The sequence below is a fragment of the Girardinichthys multiradiatus genome, chromosome 13 (genome assembly GCF_021462225.1).
Source record: "Girardinichthys multiradiatus isolate DD_20200921_A chromosome 13, DD_fGirMul_XY1, whole genome shotgun sequence".
Taxonomy (NCBI): domain Eukaryota; kingdom Metazoa; phylum Chordata; class Actinopteri; order Cyprinodontiformes; family Goodeidae; genus Girardinichthys; species Girardinichthys multiradiatus.
The window spans coordinates 42,026,029-42,048,339 of NC_061806.1; the positions used below are offsets into that span (position 1 = coordinate 42,026,029).

General features: G+C 40.3%; 1 protein-coding gene across 5 annotated transcripts in view; it reads left to right on the forward strand.

Annotated features, from left to right (window-relative positions):
- The first annotated feature begins 1,868 nt into the window (after nt 1-1,868).
- Nucleotides 1,869-22,311, forward strand: part of myo1g (myosin IG) — an 81,413-nt gene continuing 60,970 nt past the window's right edge. For 2 of the 5 annotated variants that reach the window (XR_007040988.1, XM_047383711.1), the window contains exons 1-4: nt 1,869-2,025; nt 3,747-5,487; nt 10,834-10,934; nt 15,142-15,350. Coding sequence is in view for 4 of the 5 variants with exons in the window: in XM_047383711.1 (XP_047239667.1) it covers nt 5,470-5,487; nt 10,834-10,934; nt 15,142-15,350 (328 nt within the window). In the remaining variant the exon portion in view is untranslated. Of the gene's footprint in view, nt 2,026-3,746; nt 5,488-10,828; nt 10,935-15,141; nt 15,351-17,104; nt 17,217-22,311 lie in introns of those variants that run through there. The other 3 variants (XM_047383712.1, XM_047383713.1, XM_047383714.1) reach the window with 3 other exon arrangements.

Consider the following 22,311-nt stretch of genomic DNA (forward strand, 5'->3'; position numbering starts at 1 on the left):
AGAGAGAATAATCAGAGCTGACCTTCCCTCCATCCAGGACTTTTACAGGTCAAGGGTCAGAAAAAGAGCTGCTAAAATCTCTGCAGACCCCACACACCCTGCACATAAACTGTTCAGAGCTTTACCTTCAGGTGGCGCTACAGAGCACTGTTCACTAAAACCAGCCGCCACAGAGAGTTTCTCTGACGGACAGCAGGATCACCTCACAGCCTGAGTAGACATTACTCTGGTGGAAACAAGTATGCCTGTCTGCTCCACCACAACCTTCCCTCTTCTTATATACATAAAAACACTTAAACATGCTGCTTGTCTTTATTTACCTATTTAAGGGTAGAAAAACTTACTTATTACTGGATTACACAGAAAATCTAAAAGTTTAACAAAATGCAGAACATGTTCAGACACATTTGTCAGCTTCACCAGCTGCTAAAGGAGTTTAAGTGTCACTGTGGTTTTTATGATGCTGGGTAGCTGTATCATACAGCTGCTTGTCTGGTTTTTGTCTAAGTACATCTGAATAGTACGACCATACCTACATTAATATTATTCCACAGCTGTGGTGAAATAATGGAGCTTAAATTAAATTAAATCAGCTTTTTAATACACCCTGAAAGAACCAGAAAGGCACATGGTGAATAATTTCTGTGAGTTTAAATCTCCAGGCTGATAATGGTTCTGCATCAGTGCTGGAAAAAACATAATTTTTTTTAGCTTTTTAAAACTTTCTGTTTTTTAGAGAAAAAGTGTTTTCAAACAGGAACATTGATTAAAAATAAGAAAAAGAACATGCCAGAATAAAACTGTAGAGAACCTTTATGGAGGTTTCAGAATATTAAAAACACTGTTTGAGTAAAGTTAGCTTTAAAATAAAAGTTGCCGGATGTTGCCGTCATGAACAGTTGAGCATCATGTTGTACGATTTAGTGACACCTGGCGGCGCAGCTTGGAACTCATAAGCGAGTTGCGTCTTTTTAGTCCTGTCCCAAAACCCGCACTTCCACCCTTGTGTCCCTTGCGGGTTCCAGTTGATGGGTTCGAGTCCGTAGTGTGACCCAGTTCTCCAGAGTTGTCCTTAGCCCCGCCCCCTTTGTGCCCCACATCCGCCCTTCGGCGAAGTATATTACCCACAATTCACTGCTGCAGATTACGTTCTGAGCAGAAACCAATCACAACCGTCAACGTAACCAGCCATTAAATCAGAATAATAAGAACTGCGTAAACTTTAGACAGCAAGCCGACAAATATATATTTTTACTGGTTTTCCAGACTCAACATTGTTAGAAACCAGTGGGTTCAGAGTGAATCTGGGCCAGTAGATCATAACACTGAAGTTACCTTTTAAACAAACACTGGAGCAGCGAGAGTCTGGTGTATAAACCTACGTCACTTCCTGCACTTTCTTCTCCTCAAAACCATCACTTGTTACAGTTTTAAATCGTTTTTTTTAGCAGCAAAACTGAAAACAGCGCTGGTTCCCGCCCTTTTTGATGTTGAAGTTACGGTGCAGAGGTGCAAGTCGATGACGTCACCTCTACTGTCCCAATTCTCCAATTTTACAGCTTGTAACCTGCGCACTTTGACCCCTACATGCACTTGTACAAAGTACACACTTCATAGAGGGGCGTAGGGTGTAGTGTGGGTGTTGGGACAGGGCCTTAGATTCATTTTTTAAAGAATAAAGAATCAATTTTAGGGTAAAATTAGTGCGTTTAATAATTTTTTAATGAAGCGGTATGATTCAAATGTGAAGAAATGAAGGAGCGTTAATGTGTTTCTAAATTCCTGAACTTTTAAAGTTTGCATTTAGTTCATTTTCTCCAGTTTCTGTTTTCTTCTCCATGATGATGAGGAGGACAAGGATCTGACAACAACTTTTAGGCCGCGTCCGGATTTCACTCTGCGGGTTCGGGTTTGTTGTCGAACTGGTCTGAGGCGGACATGACGCAACCAGTTTCGGTTTCGTCCCATTTTCAAGTGCGAAGTGTCAGAAGTGGAGTCATGAAATAAGGAGAAGTAAAGTTTCCAGTAAGTTTCCGCCTCTCCAGATGTTTCTGACTAACTGAGTGTTATGGCCGCACATTTGATCTTTCAGGCTCATTATTCAGTTACATTACATTATGGCCTGTTTGTCACGTCTGTGTAAGAGGCTTTCATGGATGCATTAATTATCTGATCATCATCATGTGATCACCTCAGGCTGGTTATCTCAAGCACTCAGGTGTGTGTTAACAAAGCGGAGGAGCGGAGACAGAATTCAATATTTCCAAAAGTTGATCAAAAATCACAAACAATGAAACTATATTCTCAGAGACGACAAACATGTTTTTCTATTCATGTGTGTCAATAATCTCTGTAACTGTCAGCACCGCTTCCGGCTGCCGTACGATTACTAACCTGAGCAAACATTTAAGGAGCTCAGTTCTATTTGAATTTCTAATGCTGTCGACAGGAGGTCGACTTGAAGCGCTGTTTGACTTCATGGGCAAGAAATACAAGACAATACAGTTTTATTTCATAGAACATTTCAGCAACAAAACAGTTCAGATTGCTTCACATGATGAAAACATGCAGAGTACATAGTTATGGCATGATAAAGGCAACTGGACTACAGACTAAAATGAGTGACGTTTCAGTTAATAGCTTGAATAGATCCGTTAACTCTAACCTTGATTAAACAAACTCAGGGTTTTCTGGAAGTTTCAGATTGCTTTGGGAAAATCCTCTTTGTTGGGAGATTAAGATCTTGTAAGGTGTGTGAGTGCACTGTCCATTTTGAGATATTTGTTCTCCGTTTTCCAGACAGTTTCATAGTACTTGAGCTCATATGCCCACAGCGTAACCCCACATAAACTCTGTCCAGTGCTGCTGATGGGTCTACTGACCTTCAGTCGTTGTTCTGACTGTTGGATGCTCCAGTAAATGCCTGATTAGACATCATCTCACTACTCACCACATTCTGGCAAATAGAGCCCTTAACTTACACTAATCGTGTCCCAATCAGAGCCTTTCTTCTGGTTCCTGATCAGCTACTGATCAGCTAATATACGTCAGTCTGTAAAATGAGCGGATTCACCAGCTTCTGATCTCATCCATTTATGATACTTTCTGGTAAAAGGAAAACTGTAATCAGGAAAACCTGGCCTTAGATACAGATTGTTGACTGTAACAACATGATAAAGGCAGGATCAAGGTTTCTTTATTGTCTCCAAGGAGTAATGAGGTTAACAGCTGGGAGTGGAACATACAAACACACTTTAAAGGTCTGATATCTGCAGGGAAAACACGCCCTGTGTTACATACGTTTAACCTGTGAATTGCAGCAACTTCCAGAGACAAGCCACTGAGTAGCTGAGGTTATGCCGTTATTTGTCTGATGCGCTCGTAAAAAAGATCCACTGAGATCGAAAAAATGCTTTTCAAATGTCTAACAAATTACCTTCATTTCATTTATGGCTCCTACGCTGCTGACGGTTCTTCTCAGTTTCTTGTTTTTTCATTTAAAAACATATTTTCCTTAAGCTTCATGTTTCTTACTTTGTTTCTCTTGCCGGCTTTTTCTTCTCCTGCCTGTCCATAAAATAAATCAGGAGCCTCATCTGCTGTAGATGTTCTCAGATGTTTGATCTTTTTCACCATGACATCTTTTCTCCTAGGAAAAACACTTCTTTCTTAAATTATCTGTCAAATATGTTGATGCATTATAATTCAAACCTGGATGTCTAATTCCCTCTGACTGTTCTTCCCAGATGGATTTTCCAGTTGAGGCCACTGTTAATCTGACCCATTTCCAGAATGAGAGGAAGGTTCGGAGACTCCTCCAATCACATCATTTTAAGTTGACGGAACTGGACCGAGGTCAGGTTCTTGTTGAGGGGTCTTTTCAGAGGCTCAAAGATGTAAAGGTCCGTTTGCAGGAGCTCCTGGAGACGACTCCGGACTCTTCCTCGGATCCAACAGTTTCCTCTGGAGCAATTTTAAATTACTACAGTAGAAATAATAATGGTGAAGGCACAGGAAGACCTCCAGATTCATCACCCTTTTCAGGCTCATTAAGAAGACCTTCAGATGATCAGACTGCAGGTGAGCCGATTGTGATAGATTCTGATGTTTATAGATACGCCTGGCGCTTCAGGAAACCGGAGCTTGACAACCTTCTGACCAGGCAAGATGTGCAACCTCATGTGAAGGAAGTGAAAGAAAGCACCATCATCACTTTTCAGGGTCGAAGCTCCGGGATGGTGCTTAGTAAACTCCAGACCCTCCTGGTTGATCTGAGCAAATCCCTGCGGACTCAGGAAGTCCTTAAGAGGGACCTCAGCTCTGAAGGAGAAGCACTTTTAAGGAAAATCCAGAAACAACATTACACTTTGGCTTCAGTTCTGGTCCGTGACGTGCCCGACAGACTCTACCTCATCGGCCCATCTAGAGAGAGCTATGATCTGAAGCAGAGCCTTCAGGGGGAACCGATCGACCAATCCGGTGGCAGAGGAAGGACCACGGCTCCAACCACCAGATGCAGGAGCAGCTCGATGCCAAGGATGAATCAGAGGAGTTCTGCGGAAAGAAAAGGCAAAGCAGCTGCAGGTTTTTCCTCATCAAAGAATGATGGACATGAAGCAGCAGCTGCTGGTCGGAGCAGACCTCCAAGAGGACGAAGCCAGTCCGAATCCTGTGAAAGACAACGAGAAGAAAGGCATAAAAACCAAGTTCTGACTGCATCTGTAGAGCCCTGTAACCGTGGTGGTGTCTTTAGTTCTTTAACTAAACCTTTGCGTCGGTTTAAAAGGAACAACAAAAGAAATAAAAAATAAAAAATCACTAATTTCTATTAACTGAATCCTACTGTTAATCTCAAGGAGCATTTTAGGATAAATTATCATCTTAAAATCCAAACGTTTGCTGCAATAAGACACTAAAGGAATGTAGACAAAGTAAAATCAGTTTAAAGTCTGCAAGAATCAACGTTTGATAACTTTATAAAATGATTTGAAATGATTTCTGATTGCATTGACTGAACCTTGTGATGCATGAAAACTGGAAGCTATGGGAACTCACAGCTGGAAGGCTTATAAAATATAACAAATATAACAACAGCTTGATTTTAATGAAGGTATTTTTACGTATGAGTTCTGAAGATCATTTCTGTGCTTTTCTAACAGAATATCTGCACCTTCATTGTTAAACTGAGAAACAGACGCTTAGAAACACTATGGCTGTAAAACATTAATGGAAAAGAGTCAATGTGAACGTTTAATAGGTGTTTGGGTGTTAATTAAATGCAGTGATTGCCTCTGATGTGGTTGATGTTGCTGTAACACCTGAGAGTAGCTTCGTGACGTAGACTGAGGCCGATGAGGGGAAGCGGGAAGAGGAAGTTTGAATGGCTGATGAGGATCTGAAAGGCAGCTGAGGTTACACAACTGTCGCTTGTCTGGTTCCTGAGGAGTGGTTTGAAACGTCGGGAAGAAGATGAACGCTCTGCAGTCGGTAGGTGTTCTTTATTCTGCTCCACCTGTCCTGCCAGAGCTGTCAGTCACAGAGGTTTGGTTTGTCTGGACTCCGCAGCACTGATGGCTTTAACTGTTATCATCCAGCCGTTTTCAGAAGGGACTGTTTTCAGTTCATCTCGTTTAAGCCAACTCTGGCTAACCCTCTCACTCAGGAGCATTTAGCTTCATGGACATTCAGCTAAGTTCTCACTACATTTCTCTTTTGGTCCAGATGGACCTGAAATCTGAGCCCCAACATTGAAGTTGCATCACGCAGAAGATATATTTGAAGTTTTCATCACTTTTACTGTATTTGCCCCAATTCATGTGTGTTCGTGCTTTGGCTTTCATTTGTTTTTGTTTTCTCTGTTGTTTATTATTGTTAGTAAGGTCTTGCCGTACTCAGGTTATTCCTTTGTGTTCAGTTTAGTTTTTTTTATTTCTTATTTTTCTTCTTTTCTCTGTGTGTTTTTTATGTGAAATTTAGTCTTTTTCTCTGTTATATTTGTGGATATGTTTCTGTCTAAGTTAACCTCTGTCTGTTATTTGTGTTAATTAGTCTCCTTCCCTCAGTTCCCCTGCTCATTACTATCTCACAGCTGTTCAACATCCTCCTGATTAGACTCACCTGGTTCCCATGTCATTGACCACATCTCTGTATTTTAGCTGCTTGGTTTCCATCGTTCAGTCCTGGTTTCTTCTGTCATGTTTCCTTTGTTCCATGTTCCTCTCTTTGTGTCACTCCTGTTTGCTCGTTCTCTTATTAAATTTAATGTTTTCCCTCACCGCGTGGCTCCTGTCTGCTGTTTGGCTCTGCTTCATCCTCGCACCACACACGAGTATTTGACTAATGGGGAGGTAGAAACATAACAAACTTCTGTTATTAATCGTCAATACTAGGATTTCAGTGAATCTCTTTCAGTGGGAACCTATTTTACCTGCAGTTTGCTGTGGTGGGGATGGAAGAATATGAAAATCAAAACATCAGATTGCAGATCCACTTCTTAACCCTGTTTGGTAGCAATACATAATACAGGCCATACTTTTACAGAACCAAAATTGGACCGAACTTTCCTGGAAATTAAAACAATTCTGTGCTGATATGGCAGATAGTTTTTTGGGATTTAAAGTCACATTCCAGGAACCAGAACTTGTTTTTTAGTTACAGGTCATTTTCCGGTAGAGAATATGTTACTTTGTTTGAAGTTACATGCCCCGTTCTTATCCACTATCATACAAGTTTGTCATGATCTGCCTGTGTTAGGTTCTGAGTCTTTTCTCAAAGTTCTGGGACTTCCAGGCTACTTGGCCAATAACATAATGATTCATTTCCTGAAACGTAAAGATTATTTTCTTGGAAGTTATAAGTCCCTTTCCTGTTAGTAATCTCTATTCTCATCAATTCTATTAAACTCAGTTCACATTACACTACTGGAACTAACAGGTTACTATCCTGGAACCTGTTTTCACTTGATAACAAGCAGATATAAATAATCTCTATAATAAAACATTCTCGGATAGTAAAATTAAAATTGTAAATATTTGAACATGCATGGCATCCACCAGAGGGCGCTGTCCTCTAACTTTCCTTCCTAGAGTCGGTCCATCCATCATAAAATCACATCTTCATCTTGTGAAGTGGCTTCTTTATTCCGTGTATCCTGGTTGAGGTCGTGGAGGTGAAGGGTCAGCTACTCCTGGAGGATCCTGATGCATTCCCAGAAGAGCTGTATTGTTCTTCCAATAAGTTATTAGTCTGCTTCGGGGCTTCCATCCAGTCAGAGTGGTTTGTGGCCTTTGGGTGCCACTTCCCAGCATCATAAACCGGCTCTGAATTGTTTGTTGCCTCATCTGACTGAGGGGTCTCACTCAGTGGGCCGTCAGTTCTTGCTACAGAACATTGTTTCCACAGATTCTTTTGTTGGTCACCCAGACCAAACTTCTACAGTTGTGGCAAAGTGTCTGATGTTTGAACTCCACTGGCTCCATTGGGCTACTTGAATCTAATTCAGAGGCCTTATTCTTCCTGCAGAGGGACTTCTACATCTGCAGAAGCTGCTTAACCTAAAGTTCTGCTGGCTGATCCTTCCTCTGCACCCTCGGGATACCCATGGTTGTGGTCTGGTTCTGCCATCCCGACCCACAAGGCAGTCTCATTCTGAACTGGTTTCACTGGTGGATTCAAAATGGTGAACAAGCTTCTTCAGTAAAAAACTCTTCTTCTTACACATGTACTGTAATCCAAACGGTCTCTATCCTTGCAACAGATTTTATTTTTGTTGTGTAGATCAGAGTGTTTGTCAGAGTGTCTTCTTGTATTTTCGCTTTTATTTTCCCAATTTTTCAAGATAAAGGTTTCTGGAATCTGAGACTGTGCAAATGGAACAGTTTAGACTCCTCGGATGTTCTTATGGGCTGTTGACCTGTTCTGGTTGCCTCTGATCCAGATCAACCAGCCAGTCGTCTGGGAACACTAGCCTCTAACCTTACGTTAAATGACTGAACCTTGTATGAAATGAACGGGCTCAAATGCTTCTTTATTGGACTTATTGTCCTCTTTAAAAACTCTTTACAGACTCTGGAAAAACCCTGATCCAAGTCATTCACAGCATGCACCCGTCTGGGCTTGAAGAGATAAACACGGACTGCAGAAACATGTTGGACCTGACAAACACTCAGTCATTACTCTCTGCTTAGTTTCTCTCATGACTTCGAGGTGATGAGCTGGAGCTCAGACTTTTAATCCATCAGTTCATCTATGTGAATTTCATGCTTTAAGGGTGACTGAGATGTTTATCAGGTTTTCTTTCCTCCATCATTAAACTATGAAGTTTTAGGTGCAGAGTGGAGCCGAAACAGGAATCTTTACAGGGGGGAGATTTCTGGCTGCAGGAAAACTGGAAAGATTGTTTTATTATCTTTGTTGAGGTTTTCTGTCTCCCTGACAGTTTTTAATAAAATATATTTCCAATAAATATTTATACTATATACAATATTTATATATTTATACTTTCTGTCATGATTTGTTTCTGTCAACACTAAACAACAGATGGTGTATGTGAAAAACCACCTTTCACCTCAAACTTTACAGGCCTAAGACAGCAGGTTAAAGGTCAAAGTTCATGACACTGAACCAGTATGGCTGCTTGAAAGGGTTGAAGGAGAAAGCCTCTTCTTTCTAAAATCAAGGTGGCAGCAGGACTAGGGTTAGCAAAGCTGCAACTGGATGAAGGACAAGACTTCTAGAACAATGTCCTCTGCACAGATGAGACCAACATGGAGATGTTTGGTCACCATCACAGCATATCAACACAAAAACCTCATCGCACCTGTCGAGTATGGTGGTGGAAGGATGATAATCTGGGCCCCGTTTTACAGTAAATAATAGTTCTGTGATTAACACACAACCACAAGAACCCTCTTGAGGCTGAGGTGGTTAGGGTTAGGGGTCACTTTGTCATTCATTGTATACAAGCTGTGCCAGTCCTACAACTCATCAGCATCCACCAGTAATATGCATAAAATGTGGTGGGCGTTTCCTTAAATAAAATTATTATTGGTCTCTCCAAAAGCAAGAAACATTAATGTTGTTGTGTGATCAGCATATGTTTCTCCTGGAGGACTATAAAGGGGCACTGCTCTGTTTGCACGTCTGATTATCCTGCAGCTGCCTTTGCTTCATGCCGTACCACTACGTTACACTGGTTCTTCGATCCCTTACCCTGTCCTCTCAGCTCTGTGATTACCTTCTGATGTTCACTCTACACTGTGAACCCCTCTAAAGGTCATGAAGACATCAACAGAATCAAGTTATCTGCAAAAAGCAAATATTACACCCTGAGGGGCCCAAACCAGTCCGCTTTTTCACCATGGCTACACCTTAATATCATAAACACCATCAACAGGATTAGTGATGAAGGGTAGCCCCGAAGAAGTTCTGCTGGCAATGGGAACAAGTTCTGGAAAGGTTAAAGCTTGGACACAAATGGGTCTTCTGATTGGACAAGACCCTCAGCATACCGGCACCAAATTAGTTACACAGTGGCTTAATGAGGTCATCCCAGAGCACTGACCTCAGTTCCAGAGAAGATTTGTGGGCAGAGCTGAAAATGTGTGTGTGAGTGAGGCAGCCTACAAACTGGACCCAGTTCTAGCAGTTCTGTCAGGAATTCAAGTAAACTAGTAGGAGAAGCTCATAAAAAGGAAACCCAAAACAGTTGCAGATGACACCACGGTCATCAGTCTGATCCAGGACTGTAATGATTCTGCACACAAACAGGAGGTGGATGAGCTGCTCCTGTGTTAGTCTGAGAAACAGAAATCATTTTGGTAACTGAGCTAAAACAGGAAAATGTTGTCTGGTTTGATGTCAAATGGTGAGGAAAAAACTTTTTCTTGTTTTTCTAGATTGTATCTGGTTCCACCTGGACTGAACTCAGAATTATTTTTACTAGTTCTACTAAACAACTACAAGGGCTCTGATCCTGAATTAACATTATATTATATAATATATTATATAATATTATCAGTACTTCCTGTCATCCTGTAGAACCGTCCGTGGCACCAGAACCCTCCCAGCTCAGTTCTGCTCTGTTCTGTTCAATAGAGTTTATTTTGTTCAGATTTATTAGTTGTTTTATTCACCCCTATTTATTCCAGCAGTTATAATAGAGCAACTTTATGTTTTAACATCCAAGTTCATTTTCATATCCAAACATCAAGACGCATACAGGAACATAAAATGACATCAATGTAACAGTCGATACTTCCTGATCCACAAAGCCACTTGCTCTCAACACCAAAGTAAAATATGTCCACCAACATGTCGTATGTAACTTTAAATCTAATAATGTCATCTTTTACCTGAACCTAGATTTGGTTTAAATAGCTGTTCTAGTCCTAACGTTGAAAACTTGAGAAAGGCCACAATTCTCACCAAGGAATAAAGTTCTAACATAAAAATGGTTCCTGTGTCAAAAGATGTAGTTCTTGGGAAGTAAAGATGTATATAAAACATGTGAAAAAGCCTGAAAATGAGGACTTGAGGAGAAATATGTGGCAGGAAGAGAACCGGAGGAGGATGCAGAAGTTCTGAGCTTTTAAAGATAGTCTCCAGCTCTTTATATGCTGGCTGACTGACAGCATGACGTGTTGCAGCATGTAGACCACAGCCATGGGTGCGTTGAGGAAGCCTAAAGTTTGCCACACTTTACGCCACGCCTACAAGCCTGCCTGCACTACCGGGACACAGAAGTCAGCCTCACTTCTCTTTCTTCTTGCTTGAACCGCTCTGTGTTACCCTCTCCCTGTGTCCTTTTGTTTCTGGTGTGTTTGTCAAGTTCAGGAGGGGATGGCGGAGCTGGAGGGGCTGGAGTTTGGAAAGTCAGACTTCGTGCTGCTGGATGAGGTTATGATGGAGCAGTTCATGGAGAACCTGAAGCTGAGGTGAGGACTGAGCAGGAAGGGAGGGCAGTGTGGTGGGGGGACCAGCTGGATGGTGGAGATACCAAAGGTGACGTTTCACACTCTGAGAACTGAAGAACATTAGATTTACTTGGATATTTCTAAGGTAAATTAATTAAAAGTTTGTATATATTGTCATTCAATAATACAGAATGAACCATTGAAAGCTTGAGATGTTGAGAGTCTTTGCTGGGTGGGGAAGATGATAGAAAGTGTAGTTTGAGTGACGACTGCCTCCGGTTTTCCGCTCGGCCTCAGATAAAAGTCTGTGGTTGATGTGAAGCATAAAACTATAGAACCAGTTAGCAGCTTTCTCTCAGTCCAACTCCACAGAAAGACATGAGCTGCTGCTGTTATTTCTTCCTTTACAGCTGAGCATGCCTCCTTTCAGAACCGGTCCTGGTCATTCTGACTTCCTCTGATCCAGTTCAGATGCATACGTCCCAGAAATGTTCAGTGTTCTGCAGGCAGATCGATGATCAATGGTCTGATTCAGAGGAAGTGTTCACCTCTCAGCGGACTATTTTTAACACTGGTTTGCTGTCTGGCTCCTGCTCCGTATCTCAGTTTGGACCAACCTGACTGCTGGTAAACTTTATGCATGCAGCCTCTGTTTCTGTTCTGGTTGAATGAAGTAACCTGAAAACATTGTTTGGTTACTTATAGCTACTTTAACCAGTGCCCCATACTGGTTTTCAGGCCTTGTAAAAGCTATAAAATTCCACTTTGCTGAACGTTTTCACTCTACTTGTTTCAGTTCATAGTGTTGCCAAATTAACATCCAGTAATTCCTAAAGTCTTTTTAGCTGTAATTAAAGAACCGGCGGCCTAAATTAATCCCACGTCTCCTTCTTTAGAGACGGCACCATCTGCTGGCTTCAGAGACCCAATTTAACAGCCTGAAGTTTGTTCTTATTGGAGTCAAATTAGGACAGGAACGTGTTGCCCAATATTAATGTAAGGCAGATATGTTCGACCTTTATATTGTGTATATATATTGAGATGTTCCTCTTCGGAGATCGGTCCGACAGCTTTCATCTACCATGCAAATAATAATAGCATAGAAGAAGAATAGCATCTAGTACCCAACCTCAGACCTCAAACTAGCGTGCATAAAAATGCTTGATAACTTTGAGCTTCCCTGCAAACATAAATTCAAACACAAGTTTCTCTCGATAATCTGCCTCAAGGGATTTGTGTCCAAAACATTCATCCAGTTCTTCATTCTGATGGGAGAACATAAAGCAGCTCAGACTAGCACACACTGACTGGCAGTTTGGCCACAGACAGTTGGTACTGATCCAACTTTCAGCAAGACAAACGGATCATCCCTGCTGATGGTGGTCAGAGGGCCTGGTGCTGCGATTGTATGGCAGCCTCACTTCTGTCTGTCTGGCCCAGGACAGCTGAGGCTGCAGTGTGTGAACGGGTAGATGAATGATTGGAGTGGAAAGTGCTTTGGAGTTCTCGAATCTGATAAAGTGCTACACAAGTTCAGGCCATTAACCAATACAACAGCCGGTCAGTACAACCAGCAGAATCATACTTTTCTCTGTCAGCTCATTAACTCTGAGTTTTTCAAGGCTAACAAGCAAGAATAGTTACTTATACTCCAGCCCATATAATATTCAAATATATTTCCTTTAATGAATGATTCTTTGACATGTCTACATAAACTGTTACTGTTTGATATTCACATTAAAAAGAGTTTTTTCTGAGGCATGCCAAACATGGTTGAGCTGGAGGCCATATATGTGCTGAAAGCAAGCAGAGAACCCAACCAAACATAATTTCAGGGTGTAGAAACGTAACAGAAAAGGTGAAAGAGATAAAAAAAAAAAGATTAAAGATCACTTTCTGTTAAATGGGACGTCAGAGAGCTAAACTACGGATGGCTTCTTACCCCAGAAGCTTTGGGCTTGTAGCCACACAGACATCTTAATGTGTGTCCTCAAATATTTTCTACTCATGGTGGAGTTTTAGATTACATTCAAGAAAAAGTCCTCAGAGTGAAGGTGAAGGAACATCATCTGAATCTTGAACATCAGATCTGAGTTGAAGGTTACCTTTACTTCTCACTTCCTCGATTTCCTTGACTTTCAGTTTTACTTGCTGTCTGTGTTCAATTGTGGGGATTTTGGTTCTTTCAGCATTATTCAAAATTTTCATTTTATTTTCATTATGATTTTGGTTCTTGTGTTCTTTACAAAACATTTGAGAACAACCAGCTTCATGAAGACCAAGTAACACAGCAGACAGGTCAGGGAGAAGGTTCTAGAGAAGTTAAAAGCAGGGTTGGGTTCTACAACAACATCCCAAGCTTTGAACATCTCACAGAGCTCTGTTCAATCCGTCATCTGAACATGGAGAGAAGATCGACCACCTGCAGACCTACCAAGACGTCCACCTAAACTGACAAGAGAGCATTAATCACAGAAAGAGCCAAGAGGCCCATGGTAGCTAAGCCATGTTGGGACATCACAAAGGAGATGTTGGATGCGGAAGGAGATGTTCTGGTCAGATCAAACCAAAACCGATCTGTTGTGCCTGCATGCAAAATGAACACAGCTCACTGGAACCCACCATTCCATCGTGAAATGGTTTAGTCATGTTGTAGAATGTCCTAATCAAAGTCCAGACCGAAATCCAATTAAGAATCTATGGCAAAATTTGAAAGCTGATATTCACAGAAGCTCTCCTTCCAATCTTACCGAGCTTGAGTTATCTTGCAAAGAAGAATGGCCAAACATTTTGGTCTGTAGATGTTCAAAGCTGGTAGAGACAAGCCCCCAAAGACCTGCAGCTGAACCTGCAAAGTACTGGTTAACAGGGCTGAACACCGATGATCTTTAAACCTTTCCTGATTTGTTTACGTAAAACATTTAGAAAACCATGGATGATTTTTCTTTCTTTCATCAACTTTGTGCTGGTGTCTTACAGGGTCTGTAACCTTTACATCCAAGAGCCACTTTTACCCCCAGTCCAGCTAAATAAAACTTGTTTCGAGGCGCTAATGTTACAGGACTTTATAAAAAAAACACAACATTTTTGATAAATACTAACATTTTGAAATAATTTTTTTATTTTTGAACCACCATTTGTTTCTACATTAAGGTTTTTGAATAAATAAAAACATGAGACTTTTGCAGTAAGATGATGGGTAAATTTTCTTCCATTTGTTGTTATTTGTGGAAAATGATGTAAAAACACAGTTTCCAACCTGATGACAAGAAAAACAGATCTAAAATTATATTACTGGATCCATTTATTCCATTAAAAAAAATAAAAACAAACTGCATTAGTTATGATATCAATATTCAAAAACATTCGTTGTTTGATAATCATTTTTGGCCAAAGTTATTAGGAGCCATTGTGGCTCTGGAGGCACAGGTTGCAGAGCCCTAGTATATGACACATACATGGGGTCTAAATGTTCGTGGTTTTAAAGGGACGACATATGGAAATGTTGTAGGAGTATGAATTCTTTTGATAAAGCCCTCTAAAGTATCTTGATTTACCGCGTGCATCAATAAGGATCCTGCACAACAGTAAAGTATGTGAGCATATATGCTTCAGGTACTTTTGTTATGTTTTTCAAACTTTGATTTGTCAGTATGATCAAGGAATAATTTTTTACCCTGGGTAAGTTTGTTTTGATCTTCACTTGAGCAACATTCAGATACTGGAGACGTTAATTGTTTGGCTATCTTCAGAAATTCATCACTACTCCCTGAGCTTTCAGATATTTTGAAATGAACTTAATCCCTTAACACCCTGTTCGTTTCTGCAAAGGTAGACATGAAACTGAAATGTCAGATGCTGTGCAAGTTAGAGGCCCCATTAACCCTGGTGTCGTGTTCAGTGCACTCCTCCCAACTCAACAAACCCGCAGTGAGCTGTGACACCCTTTTAGCCGCGGGTTTCATTTCCTGCTGTCGGTGTACAAATACTTGTGTCACTTCCTGTCATCTTTGCATGACATCAACGTGTATGATGTTTTCTGAAACCTTGGGTCGAAGGTTTTTGGTTGGTGGTTGGACAAAAGTCATGGGAAAAGTGAGTGTTAGATCACAAAGGAAACACATACGTGTGTTATATGATCAGGGAAGATTTTCCATAAAATAACATGTTAATTTGTGACCGTCTGTAATTGATTTTTCTGGTTTCCTTTTTTCCTTTGATGGGTCAGATTTGAGAAAGGCCGGATCTACACCTACATCGGGGAAGTGGTTGTGTCTGTTAATCCGTACAGAGAGATGGACATTTACGGCAAAGACACCATCGACGCGTACCGGGGCCGAGAGCTGTATGAAAACCCTCCTCATCTGTACGCAGTGTCCGATGCTGCTTACAAGGCCATGAAGAGACGAGCCAAAGACACCTGCATCGTCATCTCAGGTCTTCCACTCACACAGTTCACATTCAGAACCATCAACAAGTGTCCCACAAAAGAGAGAGCCGAGTTCATAAACCGAGGTTTCATTGTTTCATATTCAGCCCCACATTACTTCCAGAGAGGAAAAATAAACATGTATTTGTGACCAAACGTTTAGCCTCGTCACAATATAACAGGGCCACATACTCACCACAGACCAAACATTAACTTTGTACAAAAAAGAAACGTCCAACTTAATAAACCTGATTATTGTAAAACGAGGTACCTATCAGGATATCTTTTTACTCTTATTATTAGTAATTTGGACAATAGCAGGGCATATGATGGAGATACTGGGATTTGTTCCATTATAACTCTTGCAAATCTCAACCCTAAAACTAAGCCTTCGTTTTCTTTTGTTAACATTTATTCAATGATCTGGTAACTTCAATGCATACCTAAAGGTAAACTGAGGAAAATGATGAATATCAATGAAAGCAAAGTCTAATTATACGTCTCAATATCCAAATCTAAATGTTAGGTCTGAATTGGCCATGGTTCCAAACTTTGGACTTCTAGTATTTGTCTTTAAGGGTTTTGATGCATATTTTGGTCTCGGACTTTCTTTTCACAATCAGTACAAAAAATTAAATAGTTTGAATTATTGTTTTTATTTACAGGCAAATAGAAACGTCTCATATTCTGAAACTAGATATCATCATCAAAGCAGTTCTAAATGACCGGGTCCATCTGGTCTGGTGTCGGCAGCGTGTCATATCGGGGGTGGTCACTACCACTCATCAGTTGTCGTCAGTATTTGAGTGATTTTTATCAATCTTCTGATAGTTGGTAGATGTTAAGCAATATCAAAAACAATTTTAGGCCCCAAAAGTTCCCGGTAGAACTATAGATATATCAATGAGTAGAACTCTTTATTCAGTGGTTTTAATGTTGATGTGTTCATTAATGGCCCAAATATAGATATAGTTATAGATGTGAACATTTCTAATTCCAAATATCTTTGCAGATTTCTCTTAAACCTGTCAATAATAATCCCATTTTGAATGAAAATCCTGTTGATAGTGTTGGTAATTCTGTGCTATTTCCATGTTGGTGATACATGGTGTTAAAGTATAACAAAATGGGTCATTTTTCAATTCTGTCTGTCAGGGATTTTAAATCAGTTTTTATTATTCTAAATACAAAAATCTTTTAAAGATTATACTCAGCCTGTTTTGACTACAGAAAAAAATGTCTTGTGTTTCAATTTATTATTTCTATCTTAAAAGTAAAAAATAAAAACAAAAAACTCTTTTATAACTTTTTTTATGGTCCAAGCAAGAAAATCCAGTTCCCAAAAGTTTTGTTGTTAGATTTCTCATTTTAACATTTTCTCTCAAAACTTCAAACATAAAAGCCTGTTAGCTTGTTATATGGTGAAACAGTCGTTTCTGTAGTTTGAGAAAAATGTAAGTTGAGTAAAATAATTGGAAGGAATAAACCTTACATATTTTAGTTTGATAAAAATAATGTTGATAAAGTAGAAATGAATGAGAGTTTATGATAAACTATTTAAAAGGAAGACTGAGATAATTGACTTATTTTAATCTTTTCTATTTGAATAAAGGAAAAAAACATTTTTTTTAACATTATAAAAGTAGAATCAAATTGGATATTTGAAGCTCTGTGGTTTCAGTGAATAAAACTTACATGTTCTTTATATTACACATTGATTTCATGTTATTATAAATTTAAAAAATACAGTAAATTATTCGATTGGTCTGATTTGAAGCTAGAATTTCAATCAGCGTCCACTTCCGCCCCAACATTTTCTACTTCCTCCCGGTTCCGAGGGAAGGAGCTGCGGGCCGCCATGTTGTCTTTTAAAGGTAAGACTACTTTAGCGGTTTGGAAACTTTTCCGTGTCGTTTAGTCAGCATGGACGTATTAAGGAGTTGTTTTGTAAATTTAATGATTAAAACCTGTGTGGAGAAAATGGCGGGCAGGCGGCTGGTCGTTAGTTGAGTCAGTTTGGTTAGCTAAGTTTGTCATTTCTGAGTTAAAAGGATTTTGCTACCTTTGTTATTCTCTGTAATGACTTTCGGATAAATCTGGTTTATATTAGTCTGTTTTTACACATCGGGATATGGAAATGATCTAAATCCTCCATGGTGTTAGCCGCTAGCTAGCAGCTCTGCGTTATTTTCTAGGTTGCCGTGGTTTGGAGTATGGAAGCAAATCGTTACCATATTTCAAATGAAAAAGCATTTTCAGAAATGCTTTTTTATTTTAAGAATGTGGCTACATTGTTTGACTCATAAATGAAATTAGTAATCTATAATTCTATTTGCATTTTAATTTTCTTCTTCAAGACTGCTCATTCTTTCACTAAATTAAAATGAAAAAGACATTTGAGATTTATTTTTCAAAATATGCCCCAGCAAATAGATACCAAAATTCAATTTGAAATGTAAAATTTGAAAATGAAAAAGCATTTCCAGAAATGCTTTTTTATTTTAAGAATGTGGCTGCATTGTTTGACCCATAAATAAAATTAGTAATCAATCATCCTATTTGCATTTTCTTCTTCATGACTGCACATTTTATGCCATAATCAAAAAGAAAACAAAGCAGACATTGCTTTTTTGTTTTCGTGGTCTGCCCGTAAAGTTCTGCCCAGAACTAGAAAACGAAAAAGCATTCCGAGCTGCGGGCGCAGAAGAGTGACGTCAGCAGCCGCTCTTCCTCAGCTCCCTGCTGACCGAGCTACCCATCTTGTTCGCTAGGGGGCGCTGTGCACGTCTGCAGTGCATTACATTGCAAACGTGCCGAGAAATTGATTGAATTGCAGCAGGACCGAGCTCAATTTGTGGCAGTGGCAGGAAGAACTGGTAGTTCCGGTGGCAGCCTTATGGCCTGGGACATCCAGCGTGTTTTTAAGCATTTATTTATAATTTTCTGTGAGTGACAATTCAGAATAGCCGCTCTATAATAAACCGGCTGTTTGTGCAATAAATCTTTGTCATCCTTTCAACACGTCACACAACCACATAGTGCTATTTATTTTCCATGTCAAGTAAATACAATCACCTTATGTTATGGGTCTAAAGCTGTTTATTAAATAATAATCAATAATGAAATCATTATTTAAAGGTAACAGGCTATAACAATAATGACAATGTCTGCTTTGTTTTCTTTTTGATTATGGCATAAAATGTGCAGTCGTGAAGAAGCAAATGCAAATAGGATGATTGATTACTAATTTTATTTATGGGTCAAATAATGCAGCCACATTCTTAAAATGATGCTTTTTCATATTTTACATTTCAAATTGAATTTTGGTATCTTATTTGCTGGGGTACATTTTGAAAAATAAATCTCAAATGTCTTTTTCATTTTAATTTAGTGAAAGAATGAGCAGTCTTGAAGAAGAAAATTAAAATGCAAATAGAATTATAGATTACTAATTTCATTTATGAGTCAAACAATGCAGCCACATTCTTAAAATGAAAAAGCATTTCTGAAAATGCTTTTTCATTTGAAATATGGTAACGATTTGCTTCCATATTGGAGAGGCTGCATTGACAGTTTTAGGTCAGTCAGTCTCAGACTCACACCAACCAGGTTTAACTCCCTTTCAGGTGAGTTAAGTCTTCAGACATTCACGTAAATGTGCAATAAACGAAAACAACGGCAAAAAGTCATAATCACAAAATTAGGAGTAAAAAAAACGTCTCTTACAGCTCCCTCTAAAATATTTCACATATGATTTGTTTGTTGCGGTTGAACCTTTTGGATAAGTGTAGGAAAACAATATTTTATTTTTCAGTCATAATATAAATTAGTCGTAATTTTTCTCTGATATAATTAAATTGTTTTTTAGTTTTGTTTATGATCTTGTTTAAAAGTTACCTGTTTGTCGTGATTAGTCATGTTAATAATAATAATAATAGTAATGAGATGTCCAGGTATGGCGTTTTTTTTACCGCTCTCTGCTGCTAGTGGCGAATTTTCTGCTAAAAATACTTCCTTTTGCAATATGTAATAATGTTAAGACAACAACGTCTGTTAACTCCATTAAAAAAGATTTCTCGTCTAGAGTTGAAGTTTTGGGGTCTATTGACGGGTTGAGGAGGGATACAAATGACTATCCAAACAGTAACAAACAGAAACGTGAATCACTGGTAGCAGAGGACAAAATGGAAACATTGCGCGCTAAAGTGAACACATTGGAGTCCAATCAGAAAGCTCTGGAGGACAAAGGTATGGACTTGGAGACAAGATCTAAACACAACTTGAGGCTGGTCCACCAGTCGGAGGGAGCCGAAGGACAGGACCCATGTGTGTTCTCGGAGAACTGGTAACCAGAAGTACTTGGCGTCGGAGCTGTGGTTCTGGAGAGAGCGCACCGTATTGGACCCATGAGGGTCAGTAACGCACCACCCCGCATTTAAGAACGAGATTGTTAATGCAGCAACATGGGCTGACATTGACACTCGGTACAAGAGTCAGCTAATACGGTTCTACCCAGATACGGCTGCCGGGCTGCACCAACTACGGAAGCAGTTTGACCCGGTTCGAGTGGAACTGTGCACTAGGATTGCGACATGGGATGGTTCACCTGGCCAAGCTTCTTGTAACTCATTAGGACCAGACCCACTCTTTTAAAACACCGTGAGTTTAAAGATCCAATCCAAGGGTGGAACATTTTTACTGAAATGATTCTTATTTTCTTCATGGAGAAATCTGTGAATTCCAGGTAACGTCTTTAGCATTAAAGTCACATGCTTTAATTTTGTAAAGGTTAATACTGAAATAGCCTGGAGGTGTCGAGTTATCTGTGTGCATTTTGGTTTGACAAAGGCATAGTGTTGCAGTTACGGGCATACCACCGCGCGGGCGCCCACGACCATAAATGCAAATGGTGGGGAAACTAGTAGGAAGGGTAGGTAATTATTGCTGTATATAATGTGCAGCATCAGTAATAACTGTTTCTGAGTTGGAAAGAGAAGAGTGTTCCTCGCTAAGGGTGGAGCGATACCAGGAGGCACACAGTTGTGTGAGGGAGACCCACAAGGATGTTCTAGTATCCGGTTCTAGTATCCGGTTCTAGTATCCGGGTTTCCTTAAATACGAGGCAAGCAATGTTTTTAGATTTTGGAGTGTTGTGTTATTTAAACCTTAAAATTGTTACATGGAACCGCATGGGTCTACAGCTCTTTAAAAAGGTCACACAGACCTATAATAAATGAAAAGATATAGACTGTAAAATCATTTTTCTGCAGGGGACGCGCCTCATGGAGGCAGATCAGAGGAGGTGGCGGGACAGTGCATTTACCTCATCATTCTCATCTCGAGGAAGAGGAGTGATGACTCTTATTCATGAATCTGTTCCATTTCATGTAAAAATGTTGCCAAAGATTATTACAACAAGATGGCGCCGACGATGGCAGCCTCGGAGCTTCGCTCTCTCTTTGTTTTTGTATTTTGTGTGTTTTTATCTTTTTCGAGCCACATTACTGTGGTCTCATTCAGTAGAGAAGATCTTCTCAACATCAGAGAGTCCTCTCTTGGGTTTTTTTCACCATCTTTCATCGATCCGAGGTTCACTGAGCTCCTGGCAAGCGGAGCTGCGGCTCTATATGGGATCCTGCGCCGAAAGCGTCGAAGGGGGAAAGTGTGCTGGCGCGCTGGTAAAGCTCCGCAAAAGAGGACTTCGAACACCACTGCCTTCAATCCACCTGGCAAATGTCAGCTCTCTAAGTAACAAGATGGACGAGCTGCTTCTCCTCACCGGTAAAAACTCAGACCTCCGTGGATCAGCGGTTCTCTGCTTCATCGAGACATGGCTGAGTGAAAACATCCCGGACCGAGCACTGCTGATGCCGGACCTCCAGCTGCTCAGAGCGGATCACAGCGTGGAGCTATCGGGGAAGAGGCAGAATCTGCTTTTATATAAATGAAGGTTGGTGCAGAGACGTAAAAGTTCTGGAGAAACATGTAGTCCTGATCTAGAATCATTTTCCATAATCTGTAAACCGTTTTATTCACCGAGAGAGTTTTCCTCATTTATAATAATCGGCTCATATTTTCCACCTCATGGCTGCACTTCTGCTGCTGAAAAACATCTCGCTGAGCTGATTACAGACCTGGAGAAAAAATACACAAAATACACGAACTCTTTCATCATAATACTGGGAGATTTTAACAGAGCAAACCTCTCTAATGAACTCCCCAAATACAGACAGCATATTAAGTGTCCCACCAGAGATAAAAACACACTGGACCATTGTTACACAGCTTTAAAGGACTCATATCATGCTGTTACCAGGGCTGCTCTGGGTTTTTCAGATCATTATCTAATCCACCTCATCCCAACCTACAGACAGAGACTAAGAGCTTCCAAACCCAAGGTTCACACTGTTAAGAAGTGGACTGAGGAATCAAAGCAGATGCTACAGGCCTGCTTTGAATGCACAGACTGGACTGTTTTTGAAACTTCAGCCACTGACTTAAACCAACTAACTGATGTGGTGACATCATACATCAGTTTCTGTGGGGACATGTGTGTGCAGACCAAGACCTTCTGCACCTTTGGGAACAACAAACCATGGTTTACTCCACACCTCAGGAATCTGCGCAGGGAAAAGGAAGAAGCTCACAGCAGTGGAGATTGGGCGCGGTACAGGCAGGCCAGGAACAAACTAACAAAGGAGATCAAGCAGCTAAGAGAAGCTACAGTGAGAAGCTGAAGAACAGCCTTTCTACTGGTGACACTTCAGCTGTATGGACTGGTCTGAGAAACCTGACTGCCTACAAGAGCCCCTCCACCCATCCTGAACAGAGTCGTCTCCTGGCCAACTGTCTGAATGGTTTCTACTGCAGACATGACAAGAAACCATTCACATCACAAATCATCTCCTCCACATCCCATTCAGGAACATATTCCTCCCACAAAGCTACCAACCCCCCACCTTCAGATCC